The sequence below is a fragment of the Salvia miltiorrhiza genome, chromosome 1 (assembly GCF_028751815.1).
Source record: "Salvia miltiorrhiza cultivar Shanhuang (shh) chromosome 1, IMPLAD_Smil_shh, whole genome shotgun sequence".
Taxonomy (NCBI): Eukaryota; Viridiplantae; Streptophyta; class Magnoliopsida; order Lamiales; family Lamiaceae; genus Salvia; species Salvia miltiorrhiza.
Window position 1 is genome coordinate 46,720,742 of NC_080387.1, and position 10,853 is coordinate 46,731,594.

Sequence of the window (10,853 nt, forward strand, 5' to 3'; positions counted from 1 at the left end):
GGCAAAATGTGCAGATTGGCCCCCGAAGTAGTAGCCCCTATAGCGTATAACCTCTCTTACTTATTGTGTGTGCAACTAAAACCCTGAATTCCGAGAAAAAGGTGCAAATTCCCTCCTCAGACCTAACGCCGTTAAGTGTCCGTTAACGTTTAGGTTTAATTGCACCCTCTACTTCAGGGGTGGATATGCACCTTAATTTTTTTTTTTTATAATTTCAGCAACCCACCTCCGACATCAACTTAACCGCCCACGTACTCATCGATTCTGACTTGTACCTTGTCAGCTCGCACTCGCCCAATCTCTTGGTTGTCGACTGCCCACTGCTTACATGCAGCAACCAGCTTCTTCACCGCCCCGCACAACAACATCTCCTCCAACACCTTATCCTTTTAGGCTTATTTTATGATATTAATTGTGTATATATTTATCTATATAATATATATTTAAATTTTATTTATTTATTTTTGAATAATTATTAAAACTCTAGATAATAATTATGATTTTATTTTTGGTTAATTTAATATTTGTAAATTTATTTTAAAAGAGAAAAAAGAATGGATTCAGGTCAGGACGCGAGACCCTGTGAATCTAATGGATCTGGACATGAATCTCATTTTTTTGGACCTATTGAATTTGGACCGGATCCTGACCTAAGTAAAAAAAATACGGATATGGATTTGGACCAAGCAGGATTCGATCCAGGTCCACATCTGGAGTTGGTGATGCTGCTGCATGTCGGCGGTAAGCAGTCGACGATCAAGAGATTGAGCGCGTGCGAGTTGACAAAGTGTAAGTTGGAGCCGATGAGTACGGGGGGCGGTTAAGTTGATGCCGGAGGTGGGTTGCTGAAATTAAAAAAAAAAAAAAAAAAAATTAAGGTGCAGATCCACCCCTGAAGTAGAGGGTGCAATTAAACCCAAACGTTAACGGACACTTAACGGCGTTAGGTCAGAGGGGGGGAATTTGCACAATTTTCTCGGAGTTCAAGAGTTTAGTTGCACACACAGTGAGTAAGAGGGGTTATACGCTATAGGAGCTACTACTTCGGGGGCCAATCTGCACCTTTTCCCTTAATTAAAAGATGTTTGTACTCCTCCTTCCTATTCATTTTTTATTTTAGATCATTTTATTAAAGATTCATTTTCATAAAAGATACTAATATTCATTCTTCATTTTGTACTCCTCCTTCTTATTACTTTTATCCAATTTATATTTTTTTCTTAATCTTCGTATCAAAAAATTGAGTCATATTTAACGGATCAAAGAGAGTATTAGTTAAGTGATTACTATCTTTATCCTATTGATAATAATTTTTTATTATTCGACACAGTTATTAAGAAGATAAATGATAAATAATAAAAGTGATAAAAAGTGGTGGAATCCACGATTTTTTGTGAGAGCAAATAGTTTCATTTTTCAGAATAGGTCATTGTTGATGAAAAAAAATGTACCGTCGTCAATAAGACGAAAGAAGCATGTATTAGACTATTGAGTCAGAATAATACATAAGAGCATGATAGGATTGAGTTGAACCTTTGTTCGATATGAGTTAGTAAAAGCAAACATTTCAAATTTGAAGAACATACGAAATAAAAGAAATCGTAATTAAATGCAGGAAATATTACGAAACCCACTATGAACCTTTTGACATTTTCTCCTATTTTTAGTTGTCTTTTTGTTCCTAATTAAGCTTTTTTTTTTTTTTGAGGGGATCCTAATTAAGCTTATTAGTCTAAATAGATTTTAACAATTAGATGACAGCTGAATTTATATATTTTTGTTTTTCAAGATACGGTATTGCTCAATAGTCAATAATATACACATGAGTTGCACTATGTACTTGCGACATCAGATATAGATAGCGAACAACTATATAAAGATAACTAAATTTGACTTTAATTAGTAAGCAAGAACGATAATAATTACTTCCTCCGTCTCACTATAGGTGAGACTTTTTTTTTTTAAGCACGAAAATTATAAAAAAAATGTATTTTATGTATAGGTGAAAAAGTGAAAAAATATTTAGAGGATCAATTTTTTACCCAAAAAAAAAAGAGTCTTATTTATGGTGGGACACCCAAAATAGAAAAAGTCTCACTTATAGTGGGACGGAGATAGTACTACTATGAGGCAACACCCTAATACAACAAAAATCTTTTAGTCATAGAACATTCTAGCCATAATAATTTTGAGGCAGGCAACACCCTAATATAACCAAAAAAAAAATTATCGTAGAACAATTTAGCCATACAAATAAAAATATAGAAATAATAATATTTTTGATCAAAATATTTTTAGTGTGTACAGTATAAAATACACGGCTACACATTTTTATTATTATTACATATTTTTGCGAAAAAAGTGTGTAATAGTATAAAACACATTATTACACAATTTTCACTAAATCGTGTAATAATCACGAAAATCGTGTAACAGTCTTTAATACACTATTACACATTTTTGTAGAAGTGTGTAATAGTCGCCATTTTGGAGGCGGCAACGATTTTTTTTTTTTTTAAATCATTAAGTACTTGTATATTTGCATTAAAAAAAGCTTGTTTTTTTTAGTTGTTTTATCTTCACGAATATTTGTTCCTTTTCCTATATGAGAATATAGATATAATTTGGCCTATTAACTCTACAATTTTTCACACTATATATCCCTTTACTTTATTCAAAAAGATAAAGTAAATGACTGAAAGTTGAGATTTAAATTTAAAATTTAAAAATTTAAAGTAAATAACAAATGCGGAGATCTGCAATAAACGAATACTACTAAATTGGAGTTTAATAATCTTTGTTTTTAGTGTTAAGAAATAGTAATAGTCCTGTTTAACTAATTTACACTAAAGAAGAAGTTTAAAAACGAGAATATGAGTTTGACTGATGCTGATGTAGTAGAAGTAGAGTAGTCTATATAAGAAAGAATGATGATGAATAGGATTCTGCGCGATGGCGCAAATTAAGGAACGCCATTAAAATTGCCTCATTACCATCCAACACTCTCTCACTCTCTCCACTTTCCCTCCCTTTTCTTCCACTTCGATCAAACATTCATACTTCTCCTTTTTGGTCTGCACTCTCTCCTCTCTCTTCGTCCTCTCTCTCTCTCTAGATAATACCATATATATATATATATATATTGATGTTAATTTGGCTTTGTTTAATTGGTTTGTTGATGCTGCAGTGGCTTTAATTGGGGGAAACCTGATCGCGAATTCGCGGGGACGAAAATGCTTACATGCATAGCACGTTCGAAGCAAGCGAGCGACGACTCGCCGTCGATTGATCACCGGAATCCGCCATCTGGAAAGCTCAATTCCGACTCCGGCGCCGTTCCTACGAAACATGCCATTAAATCCCTCTCTTCTCAGGTATTTGCTTAGGAGTTAATCCGTTGCTACTGCTTGTTTGATTATAATTTATATCCCTTGTTAATTTGGTGGTAATGGTGTTCGGAAATTGTCCGTGTAGATCAAGGACATGGCGCTGAAGGCGTCGGGTGCGTACCGGCAGTGTGCGCCGTGCGCGAACCAGTCGGCGGCGCCGCATGGGACGACCGGGAGTGGAGGAGATCATCAGATGGACTTAGCGGCGGCGCAGGAGAAGTTCCGGTGGTCGTACAGACGGACGGGGAGCTCGAACTCGAGCTCGACGGCGGGGAGGAGGGAGCTGGAGGCGAGGCTGAAGGGGATTTCGAGCGGCGAGGGGACGCCGGCGTCGGCGAGCGGCCGCCGGATAGATCCGATCGTCTTTGTTGAGGAGAGTGAGCCCAAGGAGTGGGTAGCTCAGGTGGAGCCCGGCGTCTTAATTACATTTCTGTCCTTGCCTCGCGGCGGCAATGATCTCAAGCGGATTCGCTTCAGGTACCCCTTTTTGGTCATTTCATATCTTCAAACGGTTACATCCATATTCTCTTTTCTTTTATTAGTGATTAGTAATTGGGTTAGAATAAGACGTAAAATGCCGGCCTATAAATGTAGCACTTTGCTTTTTTAGGCGAATGCGATGATGGAATACTTGGAGCTGCTCTTTAGTCTTTAGTTTTATAATACTAAATAATGTCATTTCAAAATCTTTAATCAACAATTTAACATAAGTGTCTTTCTTGATTTATATTCTCGTTTAGTATAGTGGTTATAAATGTGCGGACCACTAACAATTTTTTTTTCTCATACAGCCACTCTAGGCCTAGACTAATGTTTATAAACAAAGAGTATATTCTAATTTGATGCCCTCAGATGAGAATGGAAAATAAAATTTCATTAAGAACATATGTCACGTATGCGATGAAGGAGTGTGTTTCACACATTATTGGTGGCGTTGAATTATTAAGAAAATAACTTCATTTTATACCTCAGGGTCTTTTAATTGTTTTAAGAAAAGGCCAGAAAACAAAAAATAATTTAAGGTAGTGGAGACCATAATTTGTCATGATTGGTATAGTTAAATCGCCATCATTGAAGGATTCATAGGTGCTGCAAACATCTTGTCCGTGGCCCTCAGGATGATTAAATTTTCTTGGAGTGCTTTACGACCATTAGGTGAAAAAAGTTGCATGCTTGGTAAGATTTTTCTAACTAACTTTTTCTGGCATTTAATCATTAGATACATCCAAGTTTCTTAAATTGACTCTACATCTCTTGTAGAATTATTTGTGGAAAATAGTAATTAAGATGAGAGAGGTTGATGAGTAATTTTTACTGTAACAATAGTGTCATTCTTCATATTCATCATTCAAGAATTAAGCCTTTGAAGCAAAGAAAGGTGTATGACTTAATGGCTGTAGACCATTTAACTTGATATATATCTAGAGTGTGAGAGCAAGGTATCAGCTTTATATTTAGATAATAGAGCATGGTGTGAATAAGTTAATAATTTTTTCAAATAAAACAACGTTACGTATAAACATATATTTTCGTCTGGATTTTGAGTTATATGGTTTATCCGTATAATTGATTGATTTATTAGTTATATATATATATATATGGGTGCACTCTAGTGAGATTGCTATTTTTCGTGAGATCATGAGTACAATGAATAAAACAGTATATAGTATTGAATAAGACAGTATATACTGATGAATAACGATATTTAAAAAAAATGGTATAATTTTCGCTCCCCCAAGATTCGAATCCTGTTAAAATTTTCGCTCTTTAGGTAAATATTAGTCATAAGATACATAAAATCAACACCCACAAATTAATTTAAGATCTCACCACATATAGCAGATTTCGTTGGATATTGAGAGAGAGAGAGAGTATAGACATATACTAGCATAGTCCATGCAACATCCGCACTTAGGACAAAAAGAAACTGCCTCAAAAAAGTATGCCTTTTATTGTCCCTTGGTGGTGATGTGTACTAGTATTATTTAACACATAAAACATGCATTCATAAGTATATATGCAAATAGATAACAGATTACTAATCGAATATATTTCACGAAATCACGCATCGAGAAAAAAAATCACGAATTATACTATATATGTAAAATACTGTGGTGGTTTAGTTTAAATGAAATGAGTAGCACATATACGCAATTTCAAAATTTTCTGGCCAGACATAGATAATTATTGTGGAAAAAATGAGCACAAATGTTTGACAATAATGATGGCCATCATCATGGAAAAGCCATGAGAAAATAGGAAGTAGAAGTCGCTTGTCAAAGGTCCAGAAGGGCAAGAACTCATTGAAACACTTTGGTGGGGCTGTGTTTGATGATGTTGGAAAACCTTTTACTAATTGTTGTTGGTTTGTCGGGGAGTGTCATTGCTTTATATCCTCATCACGCCTATGCTTTTAATTTTGTCACCTTGTGATAACTAGTGCTTGTGGCATCTAGTCAAGAAGTGCTACACTGTATGTCACTCCCAGTTTGGAGTATTGAAACAACATTGGCATCAAAACTGGCTTCACTGCTACAAACAAGTTCATTATCTACTTTTACTTTGTTTCTCCTTTTCCAAGTTAAAATGGGAAAGCAAGAAAACGACCTGAGTTTTGTTTTCTTACATTATTTTGGCCATACTTTAAATCGCCACATATAAGGGTGCATTATATTGCATACCATCTCGTAGTTATGATGCTAGATTCTACATTTGATGAAATAAGCCAAGTGTTTTTTTTTTTTTGATCAGTAAAGTAAAATTTTTATTGAAAGAAAAGGGATCAAGGCATCAGGAATGTCAATCAAAACAATAAAACAAGTTTAAAATCTTTGGAACACCAAGAAGTAAAAGAAATCCCTAACTCCACGATTTTGTAGGCCTCGTTCCAGCTCCAAAGTCTCCCCTTAATCTGTAAGACAAGTCTATCAATATCCCAAGCCTTGTCCTGAAAACGACTACCATTCCTGCTTTCCCAGAGCAACCACACTGTTCCCACCCACAAAGCTTTAAGCAGTCTTCTTTCTCTCTTCTTTTTTCCAGCCGCAATGAAAGAAATGAAGTGTTGAAAGATATCTCTCGGAATTGCCGTTTTGATGTCGAGCCATTGAAAGATCTGGTCCCACACCGCCGCTGCTTTCGGGCAATGGAGGAACATGTGTTCCGTCGTTTCCTCACTAGAAACACATGCATTGCACCATCTCTCCTCCACGCTGATCTGGACATTTCTTCTACTCAAATTATCACATGTTGCCAATCTGTTTCTAAGACATCTCCATGCCGTCACCTTGGCTTTATTTAATAATATATAGTTGAAGTATGAATTAGTGTGTGTTTGTGATTGTGTGTCTATGAATAGTGGAGACCTAGTTAGTTATAATGAATACATGCCCTTAAACAAGATTGTTAGATAATAAATTCAGTATTAGGTCTGATTTCTAAAATCTTGGTCCTTAAAAATGCTTAGTGACTCACGATCCATGTCCGGCCCTGAAAAATATTTAATTTTTTCTTGGCATTTTTCTTTTCTTCCATTATTTTGTGAAATGGTTGGATGCCCTCTAAGCAAAGTCAAAAAAGCAATCCAACTTATACATGCATATGTTTTGTTCGAAATGCCAATCTTCAATTTTCAACTATTCAGCACTTATAAAGTACCCCACATAAGTCTAATTTAGTGGCTCTCCATGATGAGCTACAGTTCAATGAGGTATAATTAAAGACCGATGCTTTGATTAATTGGAATGATGCATTTAGTCTTTGACCACCATACTTATGTTATCAATGCAGAAAAAAATAAAAATAAAAAACTTTTTTACTGTCAAATTAAATTTCCTTATGGTAAAACTAGTGAAGAAGTTTTTCTTTTTTCTGTGTATACGTTTTACTTTTAGTGATGCAACATGCACTTGCTTTTTCTTGTTGGTTTGTTTTTCTACGATCAATGATTCTGATAAAAAGTGGGGTTGTGTTTGAGTAGCCGAGACATGTTCAACAAATGGCAAGCACAAAGGTGGTGGGCTGAGAATTCTGAGAAGGTGCTGGAACTCTACAATGTGCAGAGGCTAAACCTCCAAGGTTGCCCTCTTCCGACAACTCCAAGATCCGAGGATGACACGAGTTCGAAGATGGAGTCTGTGGAAGACAGCCCTGTGACGCCGCCACTTGGCAGAGAGCCTCTGCCTCGTGCTTTCCATCGACCAACGGGAATGATGAAGGGATACTCCTCCTCAGATTCCTTAGACCTTATCTCTACACATTCAAGGTCTAACTATGATTCCTGCGGTGTTGCCTCAACTCCCAAACTCTCAAGCATCAGTGCTGCAAAAACAGAAGTGTCGTCAATGGATGCCTCCATGAGGACCAGCTCCTCTCGAGATGCTGATCGTTCAGGGGAGATATCCATAAGCAATGCCAGCGATTTGGAGACTGAATGGGTCGAACAGGATGAGCCCGGTGTCTACATTACCATCAGAGCTCTGCCTGATGGGAGACGGGAACTCAGACGCGTTAGATTCAGGTTACCTTTTAACATTCTTCAATCATCATCATACTTCATTTTAACCATATGCTTACTTGAACTCGGAACTGATTTCAGCCGCGAGAAATTCGGGGAGATACACGCTAGATTATGGTGGGAGGAAAATCGGGCGAGGATACACAAACAGTACTTGTGATTGGATTCAAGAGAGAAGCTTCATTTTTCTGCCAAACAGAAGAGTGTGGTAGAGCTACTATGAGAAGCCAAGTTAGTATGTGTAAGTGATGCACAACACAAGTCACAATGTTGTGGCAGCTTCAGAAAGCATTTCTGCCTTTTTTCATTTCTTTCTTTCTTTTTCTTCTGTCCTGTTTTTTTATTATATGAAATTGTGGTATATTATGGGGATTTTTTTTATATATATAATGTATGATATCTTTGGCTCTACAGTCTTGCGGCAGGTGAACTTCAATACTTGTTTCTAGTCTCAACTTGTAAATCAAAAATCAAGACTTTGAATCCATGATAATTTTTCATGCATTTCTAGTTCATGAATTGAAAATTCTAAGAAACAAAGAGGCAAAACAACCATGCAATGATAGCAGTATAATTTGATTTCATTTCACATGGTTTCTGAATCCCTGTTTGGCTACCACTCGACTATTCCTGATAGGAGTATATAATTAAATGAGGTAAGTTCAAATTCACCTACTTTTCACTATAATAAGTGGAAAGCCAGGATAAGCAACGGCTATGATGAGGACTAAACTGGAAAATTAATGACTAATTATTTCGATACAATTGTTTATCTTTTACAAATAAAGTTTAGTGATACTTAGTTTTCAACATATGAAGTTGCTTAATCTGTTGCTGATAAATAACCGAATTCCACAAAATTTTAGTTCAAGTTATATTTAATTTAATACTCCAATATCATGTTACATCCTGTGCGATCAAGAACCATAACAAGAGTAAAAACTTCATGTTAGTTTGGGTATTTTCAAGTGTGACATCTCTTTTGCAACATTGTTACTTGTTTGGTCCCCGGCCCATATATATACACAATCTTTAATTATGTTTCTTAACGCATTCACATTCACATCTACAGATTGTAAGATTCATGAGATAAGTAATTAAAATACCTATTTTGAACTGGGTAATCAAAATTCGAAAAAGTTGTACTACTGTCTTTGTTCTTTTTACTTTATATGTTCCATAAAATTCAAAATTAAGGGATTGAATTAATTCAAGCAAGATTTCTTACCAACCAAACGAGTCGTTTTTTGTAATTTATTTTCTTTCTTTCTCACCGAAAAACAATCATAAGTTATTTCTCCATCAAAAAGAAAAGAAAAGAAAAAGACACAATCATAAATTCCTGGAGCACAAAAGCTCAACAGTTTTGGGTTGTAAGTCCAAGCAGGGAGGCCCAATTGCTGAAGGATGATAAATGTTGCAAATGTGGCCACAAACCTCATAACATTATTTTTCTCAACTCCTATAAATACTATCCAAAACTCAATTGCTGTGCATTTTGTATCTACATCTCCCAAATTCACGACTCCATTATATGTATTAATTTGAAATAACGACTGCAGTCCACGTATTGGATATAATAGAATAGGTTGAAGATGAAAGACATGAGCTCATGCAGTCTAATCATACTGTCCATCTTAATCAAATCTTGTGGTGTTTGTCATTAACAACAAATAAGTGTGTGATTCTTGATTAGAGTATTTTTCAGGAAAATAATGTTGGATGTCCGTACTCGAAAACAGCAACCAAACACGTGCCTTTTCCCATATGAGAACTCACCGATCCACTCTGCTTTTCCTCTCAATTTTGTTTGTTTTTTTTTGTTCTTTAAAATAAAATAAAAAATAAAATAATGGAGTAGTAGTATCATCTGCTACTTAACTCTAAAATAAGCAATTAAGTTGCAGCATCGTCTTGGTGGCCACTCTGTCACAGTCGCCATACGCATGCGTGCTCAACTTTCTTTACACCTTCTATATATATACCCTCACTCACCATTTCACTACAGTCACACTCACCCCTCTCTCCCTCTCTGGCCCAAGATCCAAGCCGCTCTTTAATTTGTTTATTTCTTCTTCATCTTCGAAACACAGACACAGTTGGTGGTGGAAATGTCTCGGCAGCGGCGCAAGATGCCTTCCTTCTCCTCATCCTTACTCGAGGCCATCTACCAGTCCATCGACGAGCAGCCCAATCCCCCCCGGCGCAGAAACATCGACGACGAAATCGAGAGCCTCCGCCGCGCCATCATGGTGGAGAAGTGGATGGAAAACTACAGCCATAGCAGCAGCGCAAGAGCAAGGCACCTCCCTTCCAACTCCTCCTCATCCACAGATTCCATCGAGAGCGACTCCCCAAAACTCCACCGCAACAAATCCAAGAAACTGAAGGAGCCTGTCTCCCCCGGCGCCAGGATCGCCAGCTTCCTCAACTCCATCTTCAGCCCCAGAAACAAAGATCACCCTGTCAGGAAATCAAGATCCATGAAAGACAGTGGTGCAGCAGCAACGGCGGCGTCAAGATCATGCTTGACCATTAATAAGTCCAAGAGGTGTGTTCGATTCTGCCCACTTGTCCACCAAGACAGCCTAGTCTACAAGGAGAGGGATTTCGACGACAAGAGCTGCGCCAGCTCCGATCTTTTCGAGCTCGAAAACATCGGACCTTATCACCACCAACTGCCCGTCTATGCAACCACGGATCTTAAAATCAATCGCGCCATGTATTAATTTCATCTTCGTTTGTGTAGACCGCCCCTCATTTCTACCAATGTTTATGATCATCATCAATTTTCAACAATATTTTACCATATGTCTCATCAATTATTTTTTGCATACACACTGCCACTGCAAATGCAAATGCAAATGCAAATGCAAACGCAAATGCTGTGTGTTAATTTGAGTCATTGATGATGGCCAAATCAAGTATCTCAAATTGATTACCTAGTA

At 36.8% G+C, this 10,853-nt stretch overlaps 2 protein-coding genes across 3 annotated transcripts; both read left to right on the forward strand.

Moving 5' to 3' along the window:
* The first annotated feature begins 2,813 nt into the window (after positions 1 to 2,813).
* LOC130987175 (protein Brevis radix-like 4) lies at positions 2,814 to 8,318 on the forward strand. 2 transcript variants are annotated; one of them, XM_057910830.1, is made up of 5 exons: positions 2,814 to 3,072; positions 3,188 to 3,374; positions 3,475 to 3,866; positions 7,369 to 7,908; positions 7,987 to 8,318. In XM_057910830.1, the coding sequence occupies exons 2-5, from the start codon at positions 3,234 to 3,236 to the stop codon at positions 8,063 to 8,065; spliced, it is 1,152 nt and encodes a 383-aa protein (XP_057766813.1). In that variant the 5' UTR covers positions 2,814 to 3,072; positions 3,188 to 3,233; the 3' UTR covers positions 8,066 to 8,318. The 2 variants fall into 2 exon arrangements, with proteins under 2 accessions (XP_057766813.1, XP_057766807.1); XM_057910824.1 differs by having other exon boundaries at positions 2,820 to 3,072; positions 7,369 to 8,318.
* Positions 8,319 to 10,016: 1,698 nt separating this feature from the next.
* On the forward strand, positions 10,017 to 10,634 carry LOC131008945 (protein BIG GRAIN 1-like). Its single transcript, XM_057936088.1, has one exon. It carries the CDS (start codon positions 10,017 to 10,019, stop codon positions 10,632 to 10,634), a length of 618 nt encoding a protein of 205 aa, XP_057792071.1.
* Positions 10,635 to 10,853: the final 219 nt, after the last annotated feature.